This window comes from Brachyhypopomus gauderio, chromosome 3 (assembly GCF_052324685.1).
Source record: "Brachyhypopomus gauderio isolate BG-103 chromosome 3, BGAUD_0.2, whole genome shotgun sequence".
NCBI classification, from domain to species: domain Eukaryota; kingdom Metazoa; phylum Chordata; class Actinopteri; order Gymnotiformes; family Hypopomidae; genus Brachyhypopomus; species Brachyhypopomus gauderio.
The window spans coordinates 6,494,333-6,511,037 of record NC_135213.1 but is presented as its reverse complement, the minus strand read 5'-3'; the positions used below and the strand labels follow the sequence as shown (position 1 = coordinate 6,511,037).

Here is a 16,705-nt window from a genome sequence, read left to right as displayed (position 1 = left end):
GTATATCTTAATTAAATGTATGTAAACATACTTACATTCTCTTCACTGAACTTGACAGAACTTTGGCTTTAAAAGCTGCTTGAATCGTAAAGATGTTGCAGGATGTTTCCAAAAATACATCCGACTTGACTTTAGCTCATCAGAATGGAGTGCTTGATGGACTTTCTGCTGAGAGGTTGTATGCAGAGTATTAGACATACACACCATCAAAACTGTTTTGTATTTTCCATATTTGCTTAGTGAGCTGGACTTGCCTTTATTTCCTCAGTGTTAGTGAGACCCTCCATTCCATCTTTATGCAGAATCATAAGAGTCCTACCAAGAATAAGAGTCATACATTCATAAAAGCCTCAAATGGGAGGCAGAGACATTTTAACTGGAAACAAGAGAAACCCAAACCAAAGTAACCACATACCCGTCAACATTCAGTGGCACTTTTTCTGTAGCCACACATAAAAGGACCCCAGGTAGCCTGGCCACTCACGCCAGCACCGTCTGTGTGTAGCCATTCTTTGCAGGATTCACACTGTACCCTGTTGATATGTGTTACCTCAAGATAGAACATATTATAAAAGCCCAAAATCTACAGCCAGTATTCCTATAGAGAAGAATATGTTTTATAAAGTACCAAACCTCCTGTCCCCAGACTCTGGAAAACACAGACGTTTATATCAGCTGCCATACACTCATGTTGTCATGTTAATGTTGTCATGTTAAACTCCCTGTTAATATAACACATGCCAACAATGCAATAACATGCTGTTACATAATCTTAAATGTGTCAACATTCTGATGTGTGTCATTTAGATGTGAAGTTTTCAGTTTGCCTTTGTATTTCTATACTTTATCAGCTAATCCCAGTCACGCTGTGTGTTTTTTCTCTAACCTGGATTTGGAAATTTGTGATTTGAATACATGCCCTCGATGTTGCTACATGCCTTTGTTTTGAACACCATTTATGATGACAGTAATGGTCTCTCCCCTCATTAAAGTAGATGTTAAACTCATGTACTTGCATTCCACCTACAGCTCGCCTGTTACAGTTCTGTATTAAAAATACTGCCATGTACCTTCACCATCACATCACAACTTAAGGTGGTTGCATGATGTCGATGGAGATATTGTAGCTGAGAAACACTGTGTCTCTTGTCTTCTCTTTTATCCCCCGCACTTCCATTTCAGCTATCTATACAAAAAAACAAAGTGAAAATGTATAGAGGAAAAAAAGCAACACTTGTTTACTTACTGTGCATACAAAAACACCAGTTTTGAGAATCTCTTTTGAGCCACTGTTGTGGATACTGAATGCTCCATTCAGCAAGGTTCAAAGTCTCAAACTGAATCTCAGTCATTATCAAAAAAGAAAGTCTATTTTTCAGATGCAAAGACTGAATACACTTACCATCACCAAAGAGGCATATTCTTCCATTTATACCAACAGCTGCTTTCCCCTTAGACAGACAGACCATTTTTTCAAAGAAGGTTTTGTTCACACGCTGATTGTGCAGGTGAAATACCAGTTGTAGCATGAACATGTAACACATGTTCTTCAGCAGGTAGAGGAAATACAGGGAATTGGCAAGTTCTTTGTTCAGCTGTTCTGCCACTGAGGAATTGAGGAATCCTGTCAGTTCTGGAAGTATTTTGAAGTACTTTGGAGTATTTCTTCTGGTCTCTTCTGGTTCCTTTGGTGGAATCGGTCATAGAAGAATAATCGGCAGGATATTCCTGTAATGGGATGTGGACCCTCATGGCCTTTGCCCACTGCTGCACTCTGTACAGCCCCCCAGTTGGTTTATTCGTTTTATAGAAGGCTTTCCTGATTGTATTGTGAAGAATTGTTGTTTCCAAGTGATCTTCCATCATTGACAGGAACCGCCCAATTGCTGTACTGTTCTAATTTAGGAAAATAGGAAAGGCTTTTAAAAAAATATATAATAAATGAATTTGCATATACAACATTCAATAGTAATAAATGAAGAAAGTACATACTAGTATGGCGTGGTATGACATTAAAGGCACCATATACCTTTATTGCTGTGGTAAGCACTGAACACAGTGGTATAGTCAGCAGGGATTTGTGGTACCCTGTTAAATTTTCCTGAAATCGAACTTGCCTTTGACATATTGGGCAGCATTTCACAGCTACTGTGACTGAAAAAAAATATTAGATTTTTTCTACAAAAAAATTAAATTTAGGTTTTACCCGATTTTAAATTTACAACATTTAGCAGATGTCCAATGTGTGTTATTCCCTACTGATATAGAAGGGGAAACCTACATCTTCTGATTTTGTAGAGCCCACACAGAGGCATTTGTGGTTATCACTGTAGGACCAGACAGGTCAGGTGTTCTAATTAGCGTTAATGGAAAACAGCCGATTAGTATTCGGGTGATTGCGACCTCTGGTGGCGGACTAGGGTGGTGACCTCATGTCTGCACTTTAACAGATTTGATAAAAATAAACACATTTTATTTAGACAAAAATATGTATATTTTGTCGTTATTCAGCCTGATCGTGTAACAGGTTATCCCGGCCAAAGTGTATGTAAATTCACTGTTGTGTCGGCGTTTTGTTCTGCGTCTCTACGTAGTGGAATTGAGCCGCTACGAATATTACGAATAACACTTTGTGAATGTTGTAGGACGATGTGCAAGTGTCTGGATTCAGTTCGTGAATGTCGCGGGACAGTAGCGTGGCACTTGGCGAGCAGCGCGCGGCAGCAGCTCGAGACAGTGGTCGAGCGTCGCGCGGCACTACCAGCTGTACAGCCGGCACACGCAAAACACGACCTAATGGTGATTCCCTGCTCCTTAGGGAAAAGGACTCGACAGAACACGAGTTTTATGTCGACATTATTTAACCCCTGCCCTTGAGAGAAAGCAATATACTTCTAACAGTAACAGAGTTCCACACAGTCCTGAAGCATATTTTAAAATGCCATAGTCGACTATGTTACGTCACAGTATGTGTATATGAAGTCACCGAACCGCACGTATGAAAAGCCCCAGTTGCCTATGCCGTTATCGTTGATTGATAAAGTCAGTGATTGATCTAGTCAGTTAACGGTGCCTGTGCAAATTCGATAAAAAAGACTACGGACAAACAACACAATCTGTACACTTCAAAATACAGACTGCATACCTCTAAGGGATATCCAATTTCTTCATTGGATAATTACAGTTCTCCGATATCAAAGGTAAGCCTAAAATTTTATACCAGGAATAAAAGCAAGGGAATTGATACTTTATGCTGGTTTATTCATTTAAAGAAAGGATCCATGATAGATTAATAAATGTTTTTAAATATATTTATTTTACTAGCCTAGATTAACATATAATTTTTAGATTAAGATATTTAGTGGAATATTGATTCTTATAAATTACATTATGTACTTTTGTGATATTTAAAATCTGTCTATCTTGCATCTTTGTTGTTAAGATTAAGAGAATGGTAAGACAAGTTTAGAGAGATAAACTGGTGTGCATTTATAAACTATTGAAACTCATGTAGATTTGTGTTCTATTTCCCAGTATGTCATCCATCAGCATAATGAGAAATGGCAAAACTACAAAGAACTTCAGTGAAGTGAGGAATGCCACAACACTACCCAGCATCCATCTGGGAGAAAAGGCACATCCTCAACAGGGAGGTGGAAACAGCCACCACTTCCCTGTTATTGCTGAAATCTCACAGGGGAAGAAAAGGGAACCTGAAGTCTCTCCAAACTTGAGAAAGTTTAGCAGGTGTGCTAAACTATTTACCATAGCTGGACAACGTGGTGGCAAGACGACAGGCATATGCCTTGATGCAGGCCAGCGTTGCAGTCAGACTAGGTTCCCTTCTCTGGTTGGAGAGCCAGGCTGCAAGAGCAGTAACAGGAGTGTGAAGGTTGCTCACACTCTAGCAGCTCCAGCCATCTCAGGGCCAGCCGCCATCCACACTAAGGTGTCCTCCAGCCCCAATCCTGGTACAACCCACCAGCATGTCAGGAAGGTCCCTGTAAAGGTGGAGGATAAGGCCAGCGAGGTGTGGAATGAGGAGATATGCCCCAGCTCCTCACTGTACTCCACACCTGAAAAGAGTGAGGTCTGCTACAAAGGGCTGGAGGGCCTCGCCTCAGCGTCCCTGCGCAGCACAAAGCTGGAGGCATCCCAGCGTTGCCGTGATCTGGGCTGTCAGAAGTCGCTGCTCACCAGGAGAGCGGTGTTACACAAGGCAGAGAGCAGAGCCGCCTGCTCGTCTCTGCCTCGCCCGTCCCAGGTGCCTCAGCTCAGCCAGGACCGTGCGTCTCTGGACTGCCAGGCTGATGCCAACACCCACAGGCAGGGCAAAGGCCAGGTTGGCAAGGCAGGCTTGAAGGGACCAGGAGACAAAGGCGTGCCTAAAAGACTTGAAGGAGGACACAGCGTGAAGCTCATCCCTCTGGATGTGTCAAGCCCTCTTCAGTCTGTCTCCTTTATGCCACGCAAGTCCAGGTACAATCACTGCACTCTTTAGCAGAAATACATTGTATAGTGTATATATTTTATACAGTATATTATATACTATATCATATTGCTTCAAGTAAAGCTGTGTTCAGACAATGTCTGGTAAATATGAAAAGAAAAATGACACCTGAAACTATTTGGTTTGTAATTGTAACAGGATCCAGAAGGGACGAGTCATTATTGGATCACGTTATGCTCTACCCGGCAGCTTGTCAACAACTGCATGTATACAGCAGTGGAGGTTCTAGACCATGTCCTCCCAATTACCGAACCCAGAGAGCCACGTGTCTGCAGTCAACCACACACCAGTCTGACACCAACAAAACCTCACACTCGTCATAATTCCACTGTTTTATTTTAAGAATAAAAGACCTGTCTCCTCCATATTTTAAGACCAAATAAAAATAAAAACCCTAAAAAAATACTAAGATTTCTTTTACATTTTTTAAAATAAGTTTGTTCTTTTTGAAGCCATCACACAAAAATAGAAACAAGAACAATTAAAAGTAAATCTTAAAAAAAAGAACTGTACACAGCAGAATACCTTTATTGCAAACAAACTCCCCTCAAACCTCAACTATACACACAAAAATTATTGCAGTTCACCTAAAATATGCAAAACTAATTTAACTAAGTGATCATTCGTCGTGTGTTCTGCCCCCCCTCCAGCAGGGCCCTTCAGCAGGAACTCCAGGGCCACTGAACCGTTGCTTTTACGATGCCCCTTCCAGGAAATTCATGAAGGTTCATGTGCCCTCAACTGAGCATCTGAGCAAGCAAAGAAATGTGGATTGTGATGCAATTTCAACATACTGACTATACAAAAAAAAAAAAAAAAAAAAAAAAAAAAAAACAAACCTCCTCCAATCGGAGGTAGAAACAACCCTGTATATGAAGCAGATGCACCATGACGCCTTTGATCTCCATCCTGTATGCGAGGACTGAAATGCTGCCCCTGACCAATGCTTTATGGAGCCTTTAACATAAGAAAGGCCAGAATCATCCGTTTCTATGAAGCTCTTGGGACATGCAGGGGTGGACCAGTCGTGCGGATGTAGTTTGGGCTGCGTCTTGCGTTTTGCGTCCACCAACCCCCCCCCCACCACGCTGTTGCTGAGTAACCGCACCCACTCCCTCCTACCAAATCGAGGCCGACCGACGTTCAGAAGGCATCGCAATGGCGTCGATGACCGAGCGTTTTAGTGATGTGTTCTTTTAGGTGTGCCCACTCTGTACACAGCACACACCCAGCGCCATGGTAATAATTCCCTCACATCAGTCGATCCACAGCATGTGGATATCAGATAATGAACGTTTGTTGGAATCCTGTTGCTACTGGGCCTAACAGAAGTACCTAGTACCTTCTTCCTACCCAAGAACAGCAGAGACTACACACACACACACACATGCACACACACACACACACACACACACACACACACACACACACACACACACACACACACACACACACACACACACACACACACAAACATACCCCCCAAGGCCCGTCTGTAACAACAGGATAAAGGTGTTCGCCCTCACATTCAGAACACACTCTCATTTCCAAATCTATCACTTATAGTATAAACAATAAATAGTCAAGGAATATGACACAACCACCCAGACCTCTCTGCTGTACACCCTTAAGCTCCCTGCAGACTCTCGCAAAGCCTCCATCTTTCACTAGGTGGCGCCATAATGCCAGAACACTGCTACTACACCAAGGAAAAAGATCCGTGAGGATCTCAACATACCACGAATGGAGACTAAACGATGACAATAACTCACATTCACAACTATAGAATGAAGGAAATCTACCAACGAACAGAGAAGCACGTTTCAGAAACGGCTTTTTATACAGATATTAAAAATGAAACTAGTATTTAAACACGTATAACTCTGAAGCTAAGCATATTCCACCCACTCAAACGACAACTCAATCAGGAAGGAGTACTACAGAGTAAAGGGTAACCAGCCCCTTTGAAATACAAAAGACTCTGCTAAGTGACAACCAAAGTTTATCTCGAAAAAGCTGTCAGTTGCTATAAGTACTTTATAATTTTATATAATATATACACACACACACTCTAAACATCCATTAAATGGAAAGTGAATCTGTAGGTCTGAAGGCCTTAATTATTGATGCTAAAGTGGGTGATGTTGCAGGAGGACACAGAGGGCTGCAGGAGTCTGAAGCGTTCCTTTACTCTGACGGTCTTGTGCTCCGTGATGATATTCTTCACACAGCTCTGACGACACACACCTACACGTGCTCGTCCCGCAACACAGCTCGTGCAGTTTTCTGGCGTTCTTTCTCCTTCTGCTTATATGGCGCCACCTTGTGGTGGAAAGAAAAATCAGCCAAAAGTGCGACTGTTCTACAGGGGGATTTATTATAGAGTGACACAGCGCCTCTCACTTGTGTGTCTCAGGTCTGACCAATCACGGGGCTCTTTCCTGCCACGCGGACCATGGGCTCTGCGTTTTGATTGTGTGTCTCAGGTCTGACCAATCACAGGGCTTTTTCCTGCCGCGCGGACTATGTGCATGTTGCAGACAAGCTGTAGCAGGCACAGTGGATCCTATTTGGGAACTCTGGTTTCTGAAGCAATAGCAAAACACACACCCACAGTCTAGCCTCGCAAGCCTCCTTTGAGAGATCAGGAACCTCAGTGCTAAAATTTAGATTTACAGATCTAGAACAGTCTCAGTGATCTAGGGTATCCAGAGAGATCGCAGTCAACCAACAGACCCGCAGAGTCCAGACCGTAGAAACAGCAGCCTCCAAGCATTATTCAGCACAACCGTCTGGGCTCCTGATCCACCGCCCCCACCCCAGACAGCCGGCTATGCTACGAAAGCTGGTAGCAGTCCTGAACAGGGCGTTATCCTTCACTGGAAGAACAGACGTCTCACAGCAAAGGCAACAATCAATCTACGAGGAATTAAGCCGACGTGCTTCTCCACCACGTTTACCCCTGAAGAAACGCAACATCTAAACGGAAAACCCTCAGAATGGGGGGAAAACAATGGACAAGAAGCAATGCTACATGCTTCACTAAGGAGCGGTGCTCAGTTGCGATGTACAGGACAAGATGACACCAACATACAAAAACCGCTGCACAGGACAGCCAACCCACAGGGATGCTCCAAATCACCCACACCTCCATGGTTCTGGGGCACTAGGGAGGGCCAGGTTTGATCAAGATACAGCAAGGAATTACCATGAACATTTTTTTCGCCTATTTCCAAGGAATTATAATAAAGGAAACGAGGGATCAATCTGTTTTTGGGGCAGGTGGAAAAGAAAGTTCAGACAGGACGTTGCAAAGCCAGACGGCCCTAATATGCCTGTTCCCGATGTGGTGCGGGCCGGACCGAAATTCTGTAGTGTTCGCAGGAGGCGCCCAAGGTTGCTCATGTGTGCGCGCGTGATCAACGGTGCGACGTGGAAGGAGAAGCCGATGACGTCTGCCGAGCTTTAAGGTTTACGCGTAACCATGAAAATGGTGTGATTGTATCACTGAAGAACAAAGTATGTTCTCGCATTCCGCAGTCGTTGAGTGCGCTAGCAAAATGATCATTGTGAGGATGAACCACACACACAGTTCACAGTTCTGACTTTACTATGAGGGAAGGGCGGCACCGCTGACGGGTCCGTCCAGGTGATGAGATGTCCTGGAGAATTCCAGGGCTATGAGGTCCATGAGGATGCAGGCGTGTGCCAGTGGATATATGGAATGCGTCGCTGAAACGTGTGCGTGTATGCGTGTGTGTAGTGACTTCTGAGGTCTCCGGGTTGATGGGAATGTGCTGGAGGAATCAGGAACTGCGCAGAGTCCCAGGGGTGGAAGGTATAGGCCCGGCAGAAGCTTCCGGAAGTGTCTGGGGGGGTGTATGCGGCGATCACAGGGGCAGGAAGCGCGTGGTGTGGAGAAGCAGGGGGTTGAGGTCCTCGGCGTGGACGGCACGGTGCAGGGACGGCTCCGACGCACTCCGCTCGATCTTGGGGAGCAAGTCCTGCACCTGCTCGATGCTTACCAGGATCTGGAGGACACACACACACACACACACGTTACATACAATATGCTAACAAACTCTGTAGAGTGTAGTTTATTAAATCTGAAAGCTGTGACCATGTTGACAGCACATTAAGAGGGCCCGCGTGACCCTCACTTCAGCCCGCGTGACCCTCCCTCATCGTCCCCGGGGAGCTCACGCCCATCCTCACCTGGGGGAAGAGGGGCCGCTCGTCCCGCTTGAACTTGAGACAGTCCACGATCAGCCTCTTCATGGACTTGGGGCAGATACTGTACAGCTTACTGAGGTCTGGAGACAGGTAGCCTCGGCCCACCATGAAAATGATCTGAAGGTCGAAATGAATGAATGAATAAATGTAACAGTAATCAGAAGAGTTGGAATTAAAAAAGGGTGGAAAAAAAGGGTGAAGAGCCATAATCAAAAAGCATGTGTGTGTGTGTGTCTGACCTGGTCGCGATTGTTGATGTTGGAGTAAGGCAGTGTCCCGGACATGAGCTCGAAAAGCACGACTCCGTAGCCGTAAACGTCGGACTGGAAGGTGTAAGGGTTGGCATCTTGCATGCGAATCACCTCCGGCGCCTCCACACACACACACACACACACACACACACACACACACACACACACACACAGCAGAACATTTTTAACACACACACAGGAGAGGGACGCTTACAATCTACTTCTCAGTTTTTCCCTAATTTCACAGGCTCACTGCTGCCCCCTAGTGGTAAAAAAGCAGATGATCAGCAGAGAGATGCATGCACCACACCAGCCTGATGCTTCTCTGCTAGCTTCTCTGGAGACCACGGTTGAGTCACTCTGCGCTTTCTCTCTGCTGTCTAGGGTGGAGTGGGTGTAGGAGCTCACCATCCACAGGATGGAGCCACTGGGCTGCTCCACCTGCTGCGATCCGCTCCAGCGCGACTTCACCGTGGCCAGGCCGAAGTCGCCGATCTTCACCGTCCAGCCCTCGTGGAGGAAGATGTCTGACCAACGCTAAAGGACACTAGGAGTGAGGTGGGGAAGGTGGCGAGGACAGGCCGACAGGGCGGGGCTTAATTACAGCAAGACGATGTAGAGTGAGGGCGTGGCTTAACTGTGCCTCACTTTGCAAACCCAGTCAGTCCCGGGCTATTCAGGTGAAGGTACCAATACCCCAGCACACAAACGTCCAATAGAAGGCGTTCACGCAAGAATATTTAGTTTAATATTCTATATACATACTTCATTTGGTGATGGTAAAGCTAAATAATACAGCCTTCCTTTTGAACTGCGTGTTGATAGCATTCTGGCCAATCGCAACATTTTTTAAGTGTTACATTTTTTGTCCTTATTGGGCAGCCGAAGTTTGATTATAAGGATACTATTGGATTTCAGGTCCCGGTGAATGATGTTTTTGGCATGAAGGTAGCTGTGGAGAGAGAAACAAACCCAGGTCATGTTCCTGAACTGATTATGTTGGTGGTGCTGGAGGTGTAGGCTGTGTTGGGGGACACGGGTGGTGTTGTTGGAGCAGAGGTTATATTACAAAACTGTTACTCTGTCTTTTAATAGCTATCTAAGGTTAAACAGAGCCTTAGACAACCTTAGACAGAACCCAATGTTATACATTAGCTTAATTATGGGTAATTTGATGTTCTAGTATGTTCTTACAGTGCATTATTCATTAAGAAGAGCATATTAATAAGAAAGATCTACAGGTACCGTACAGTAAAGTAACAGGCCTAATTTAACAATGCTGATACCCACGGAAGCAGGAATGGCCTGTTACAACAGAATACTCCACGTATCTTCATGAGGAAAATACTGGGGTGCAGGTGCTGTCAGACGGAGTTAAGCAATGTTGGGTACGTGGGCTGTATTGGGCGGTGGTGTTGTGCTGGGTGGTGTTGGACTGTGTTTGGCGGTGTGGGGGCGGTGCGTACTCCATGCCCTGGGCGGTCTGGCGAGCCACGTCGATGCGGCGCATGGTGTCAAACTTGGTCTCGGTGACGTGCAGGTGGCGGTACAGGCTGCTGCCCTCACACCACTGCGTGATGATGGCGAAGTTTGGCTTCGTCATGAAGCCCATGAAGAGCAGGATGTTGACGTGACGCGTCTTCCTGTACGGCAAGGGAGGAGGGGGACACGAGAGAGGGCGAGCATGACGGAGACGGCATGGAAGAGACAACAGCGACGTTACAGACACCAAACCTGCGGCGGGTCCGGGCCTCCTGGCCGCTAGGGGGCGCACTCACCGCAGCACCTGCATCTCGTTGCGGAAGGCCTGCAGCTGCTCGGGCGTGGGCTCCGTCACCTTCAGGATCTTGATGGCCACGTCGCCGTGCCACTTGCCCTTGTAGACGGTGCCGAAAGACCCGGAGCCGATACGCTTCTGCATGTTGACCTCGCGCCAGTGCACCTCCCAGTAGTAGCTGGAGTCCCGGTAACCGCGGTGCTGGGGGACACGGGGTCAAGGGTCAGCAGGACCACACACACACACACACACACACAGGGCCTTTACTTCTCAGTGCTAGATTTGGGCCCGAGGGGAAAGGAAGCTACGCACCACCCTCTTTTTGTCGTCAGAGCTGGATGGTTTGCGCTCTTTATGGTCCGAAGGCGATTTGGGGGGTTTTCGACCCGGAGAGCCCAGGTGGGGGGGGCTGGTGGAGGGCTTGGGGGAGGGTTCAGGCCCTGGGGGAAACACAACTGCCAATCACATGACGCCAACAAACTCACACGCCAGGGCAAGGGGTTTTGGGAGAAATTAACTCGGAACCACGAGTTACAAGTCAAATCAAATTATTCAAATAATTATAAAATACAATCAAATAATAATTCAGTGTCCAGCAAGAAATTGTAAAGTTCATCTTTTCATCTGTGAAGCCTGAACAGAAATGTAACTCGAGATGTGGTGTGTACAAAAAACGATGCATGTTCTCATGGTGTAATAGCTGGGCACGTGAGGTCAGAGGTCACCTTCTTGGCCAGTGCAAATAATGAACTCACCCATCGTGTTGTTGATTTTTAATGCTTCCTAAATGGGAGGAGGGAAAAAAAGAAAGAATGAATAAAAAGATGGAGGAAATCAAAAGATGGCAGATGGACGATTTCACAGCCTCTGAAGAGCAGCCATCCAAACCGTCAGGCGTGTTCATGCCAGGCGTTGTTCTGGCTGAGTTTTAAAGCTACTATCAGAACATTTTACTTCTAAAACCTACCACCAGGGGGCTCATTTTACGCCGAGCCCCATTGCGTTCTGCTCTAGACAATGGCCTATTCTGAACCCATTCTGCCTATAGTTTCCATCATTGTACCCTAAATTTGATTGGGTCTACTGATTGTAGCTTTAAGCTCCGGACGTGTTTGGATGGATGCGGCGGGTCGGTGTGGTGCGTCTGCGGCCACACGTCTGCTGGGCGTCTGACCTCGATGATCCCGGCAGCGCCCGGACCCAGCGTGCTGACCATGTGCACGTTGGGCGTGGAGGTGGAGCGGTGCCTCTGCAGGGACTGCCCGTCTGCTCCCGGCATGGGGAAATGGAAGGCTGATGGAGGGGGCAGCAGCCCGGTCAGCATCCTGAACACACACACATTTGCGTACAGTGATCAGTGCGCTCAGGACGCATATTGACAGGCTTCCGTATTTCGGTTTAGGGAAATGCTGAAATGTTAAGTAGTAGCTAATCTAAGAAGCATGCGTACCCTGGAGGCTCAGGGGTTATGGGTAGTTCGTCTTGTATGGAGTTGGCGATAGGCATCACTACAGTGGGTATTTGGGGATAGTCTTCTGTAGTGGGTACACACCTGAGAAATGGAAACAGACACGCGCACACACTTTAGCACATTAAAACACACATTAGTACATCAGCAACGCCCCACGTACCACCTCAGATTGGGGGGGGTCATCACCCAGACAACAGGCTACGCACCGTTTGGTCATTGTGTCCATGTCCACACACACCGTGGGTACTTTACTGCTGCAGTGCTGGTGGAACTTGTAGCCGCACGTCTGACACCGGAAGCCGTTGAACAAGAACTTGTGACAGAAGTCGCAGTACGCTAACTTGAAGAAGGTTTTACGAACCTAGAAGGATTTTAAAACAGAAGGAATCACGGTTGACATTTTCCTCAATTTAACCGATCTACACTGCAGAACTGCAGGTGACAGGGAGCTCAGTAATGTAAACATAACGTAATTACAGTTCTCACGATAAGGGGCTTTAGGGTGTGGCCAGCAAGGCCCTGGCAGAGGGGCGGTACTTACGAAGTTGTGCATGGTTAGGGGGACGTCATCCAACACCTCCACCAGAAGCTCCTCCCCCACGAGCGGTGTGATGTCAGTGTTCCATTCTGTGAACCTCTTTCGGCTGAGAACAACAACACCAACCATGCGTAAAACAAAACACCATTCCGTCACAGCATTTTATTAAAGGAACTGTTAGCATTATAGACAACACCACTGGTGTAGTGTTTATTTACACACTGCAGACCAAGACGTGCATACGGCGTGATTTTAGTTGGGTCATTGTTCCATACGTGTTAAAACAGCTCTGGAGCAAAACAGAGGGCATTCCAATTGCAAGCAGGGCGTTGTAAGTGGGAGGCGGGACAGAGGCAGAGGGATGGACAGAGGCGGGTGATTGGGCGGAGGGATGGACAGAGGCGGGTGATTGGGCGGAGGGATGGACAGAGGCGGGTGATTGGGCGGAGGGATGGACAGAGGCGGGTGATTGGGCGGAGGGATGGACAGAGGCAGGTGATTGGGCGGAGGGATGGACAGAGGCGGGTGATTGGGCGGAGGGATGGACAGAGGCGGGTGATTGGGCGGTGGGATGGACAGAGGCGGGTAATTGGGCGGAGGGATGGACTCACCCTTCCAGCAGGCGGAAGACTGCGCAGCACTCCTGGCTCAGGCCACGCACCTTCAGGGCCTTGTCCAGGCTGTCGTGGACCGTCTGCCCCGGCCGCACGTTCACCTGGACGGACACACACACACACACACACACACACACACACACGGTCAAAAGTCGTAACAGACCAGAGCCTGTAACCTTCCTAAAGTAGCACTGAAGTGCAAATGCTAATACAAACACAATCCATTTGCTTCATCTGTTTAGATCAATTTTATGAATCAGCCATAAGAAACAAGCCACTTAAGAGGTTTAAATAGCCTATCGACCATCTTGTTAGGGTTAGGGTTGGTAATCTCAGGTAATACCAAGAGATTATAGACTGCTGACGTAGCACATCGGGACCGGTGCCTGACTAAACATGCCCCCCCCCCCCCACTCACCACCGTGCGCTGCTTGTTGGGGAGGTAGACGCGTATAGTGCCCCCACCTCGGGGCACATCCTCCGGGCTGTTTTCCCCCGACGACGAGCAGGAGGACATGGACGACATTGCGTCTCCACGTCAACGGGAAAGGGCGGGGGCGGGGGGGATGGGAGGCGGAGCTCCGAATGTCAGTCAGCCGCAAGAGAGCGAATCAACCTGTGCACAGCAGAGTGGCGCCCTCACCTGGAGTCTGTGGGCAAACGTACAGCCCTTTAAATTAAATGGACATTGAGGTTGAGGACATGTATGAATCCAAAATGTTTATTGGCTAAGACACACACACAGAGCCCTTTCACTATTTTTGTGAAATCCTTTGTTCTAATACTCAATGGGAAGTCCTAAAATCACATCCTGTATGGAATCAAACACCCCACACCACAGCAGGCCTGATTCCTGCCGGTCTCTGAGACTACACGAGCAGCACGCCAGACGGCAGTCTGCCCATTTCCGACGAAGATTTCTACACCAAGTCCGGGAAGGCTGCCGTTTTGAGAGTGAACTGCACAAATGTTGCCAATCTCAAATTGTGTGAGTCATGCGAGTGCTTTCACAGCCCTGAGAGGCGGAGGACTCCTTCCTCCAAACCCACTGGACACCACCACACCTATGTGGAAACCCAAAATGGGGAAGCATCCCTGCAAAAACAGCATCCCTGCATTGCCCAACACTCCCACAATGTGTGCCCATCCCCACAATATGCACCCTCATTACCGCTACCTGTGGTAGTGCTACCAGAAACAAGTATTTCAAGTTTAACATCGTGTGGCCTTTTGCTGAAGTAAGACATTCTTGGCAACCACACACGATATATATAAGCACTGCTCCGAAACTAATGCAGTCTTTCCTAGTGGTTTGCAAAAGATGAATCAGCAGACTACACAACGCGCGCACACACAAGCTCTCTCTCTCTCTTTCTCGCTCTCTCTTGCAGAAGTGTCAAGATTATTTTCTGTTATACAACCAATCCGTTATGGCAATATTCAACACAGCAATATCAATACTTTTAGCACCAGTTTACTAATCTATCCAGGCTGGCTGCGTTTCTCACCACTGTCTGGGCATGTTTAAATACGTATTATTTATTTAATACTTCTGCACCGTCGCCGGATAAAACAGACCCTGTAGCTTGTTTAGTACCTGGTAGTAACCCGGTACCTGCAGAGCCCCCGCGTGCACTGCCAGGTAGACAGGTGTGCGCAGGAACCGTGATTACCTTCGCACGCGCGGCTCCCCAACGTCCTCTTCTCGCGCAGCAAGGACAAGAGACGCGAGACCCCCGTCAAATTCACCACAGCATCCACGTTAATTCAACCGCAGCCGCCGTTCGCCGACATGCGCCCGTCAACACGACGGGCTGGCCCGCCACACAGCTACGTGGTGCTCGCCAGCCCGCTGAAGTGGACCTGACTGAACCTTCAGCTAACCAGCTAGCACCACGCTAACACCAGCACGGGCCAAACACTCCACAACCCCCGCGGCGCCGGGATATTCCTCCCCACGGAGCGACGTTGGGCACGGCACACAGCCACACACCGACCGCGATTATTCGCGTTTGAATACTGTTGTTTTCATTAAGCCAAACGGGCACAAGGCAGCTGACCTGCTAAATTATCTGAGCTAACTCGGTAGCATCGCTCATGTTAGCAACCCTGTCTACTTTTACAAAAGTACAAACGTCCATCTCAGTCCACAAAACTCTCGATACGTTTTACCCGTCGAAACGCCGTTTTATAGAGAACGCGTCTATGAATTGTGTTAACGTAACGGAGAAAGTTATACTTTTCTATTTTGTTTCTGAAGTAAATACTCACCTGGAGCAGCCATCTTGAATTCTCTCAATCTGAAGTCGGATCAGCAAAGATTTCAGGGAAAGCGGAACACCTACATCTGTGCGCTGATTGGTCTATTTTCACAAACCTGTCTTGTGATTGGTTAATACCGTTGTTACATTGTTACAGCGCTTCACGCAGCAGCGTGTGACGCCCAGGGGACTACTGTTATTCGAGGATTAAAGAAGCCACGACAGTGTAGCACATACTACTACACGATATTACGTTGTTATTATCAAGTCATTAAATCACGTATAGTTATATATACATATATACATACATACATACATACATACACATAGCAGTGTGTGTGTATATATATATCTCAAAAAAAATAAAGGGAACACTCAAATAACACATCCTAGATCTGAATGAATGAAATATTCTCATTGAATACTTTGTTCTGTACAAAGTTGAATGTGCTGACAACAAAATCACACAAAAATCAATGGAAATCAAATTTATTAACCAATGGAGGCCTGGATTTGGAGCCACACACAAAATTAAAGTGGAAAAACACACTACAGGCTGATCCAACTTTGATGTAATGTCCTTAAAACAAGTCAAAATGAGGCTCAGTATTGTGTGTGGCCTCCACGTGCCTGTATGACCTCCCTACAACGCCTGGGCATGCTCCTGATGAGGTGGCGGATGGTCTCCTGAGCGATCTCCTCCAAGACCTGGACTAAAGCATCCGCCAACTCCTGGACAGTCTGTGGTGCAATGTGATTTTGGTGGATGGAGCGAGACATGATGTCCCAGATGTGCTCAATCGGATTCAGGTCTGGGGAACGGGCGGGCCAGTCCATAGCTTCAAAGCCTTCATCTTGCAGGAACTGCTGACAATCCAGCCACATGAAGTCTAGCATTGTCCTGCATTTGGAGGAACCCAGGGCCAACCGCCCCAGCATATGGTCTCACAAGGGGTCTGAGGATCTCATCTCGGTACCTAATGGCAGTCAGGCTACCTCTGGTGAGCACATGGAGGGCTGTGCGGCCCTCCAAAGAAATGCCACCCCACA

General features: G+C 47.3%; 2 protein-coding genes across 3 annotated transcripts; one reads left to right on the top strand and one right to left on the bottom strand.

Annotated features, from left to right (window-relative positions):
- The first annotated feature begins 3,064 nt into the window (after positions 1 to 3,064).
- LOC143510115 (uncharacterized) lies at positions 3,065 to 4,913 on the top strand. Its single transcript, XM_076999143.1, has 3 exons — positions 3,065 to 3,200; positions 3,535 to 4,479; positions 4,649 to 4,913. The coding sequence occupies exons 2-3, from the start codon at positions 3,536 to 3,538 to the stop codon at positions 4,737 to 4,739; spliced, it is 1,035 nt and encodes a 344-aa protein (XP_076855258.1). The 5' UTR covers positions 3,065 to 3,200; position 3,535; the 3' UTR covers positions 4,740 to 4,913.
- On the bottom strand, positions 4,828 to 15,771 carry araf (A-Raf proto-oncogene, serine/threonine kinase). 2 transcript variants are annotated; one of them, XR_013129901.1, is made up of 17 exons: positions 15,666 to 15,771; positions 13,813 to 14,044; positions 13,392 to 13,495; positions 12,784 to 12,886; positions 12,449 to 12,603; positions 12,222 to 12,323; positions 11,946 to 12,096; positions 11,527 to 11,554; positions 11,084 to 11,211; positions 10,773 to 10,972; positions 10,461 to 10,637; positions 9,900 to 9,946; positions 9,403 to 9,521; positions 8,983 to 9,114; positions 8,726 to 8,860; positions 5,960 to 8,541; positions 4,828 to 5,879 (listed from the first exon to the last, which is right to left on the bottom strand). XR_013129901.1 is itself a non-coding variant. In XM_076999132.1 (16 exons), the coding sequence occupies exons 2-16, from the start codon at positions 13,918 to 13,920 to the stop codon at positions 8,401 to 8,403; spliced, it is 1,830 nt and encodes a 609-aa protein (XP_076855247.1). In that variant the 5' UTR covers positions 13,921 to 14,044; positions 15,666 to 15,771; the 3' UTR covers positions 4,828 to 8,400. The 2 variants fall into 2 exon arrangements, 1 of the variants encoding a protein (XP_076855247.1); XM_076999132.1 differs by having other exon boundaries at positions 4,828 to 8,541.
- Positions 15,772 to 16,705: the final 934 nt, after the last annotated feature.

Bases quoted from the DNA above. Each gene is read 5' to 3' on its own strand.
- LOC143510115 (XM_076999143.1), top strand. From the start codon at position 3,536: ATGTCATCCATCAGCATAATGAGAAATGGCAAAACTACAAAGAACTTC. The intron at 4,480-4,648 runs GTACAATCACTG...TAATTGTAACAG, and splicing joins TTTATGCCACGCAAGTCCAG to GATCCAGAAGGGACGAGTCA.
- araf (XM_076999132.1), bottom strand. From the start codon at position 13,920: ATGTCGTCCATGTCCTCCTGCTCGTCGTCGGGGGAAAACAGCCCGGAG. The intron at 12,887-13,391 runs GTGAGTCCATCC...TGTTGTTCTCAG, and splicing joins GTCTTCCGCCTGCTGGAAGG to CCGAAAGAGGTTCACAGAAT. The intron at 9,115-9,402 runs GTGAGCTCCTAC...GTGTGTGTGGAG, and splicing joins GTGGCTCCATCCTGTGGATG to GCGCCGGAGGTGATTCGCAT.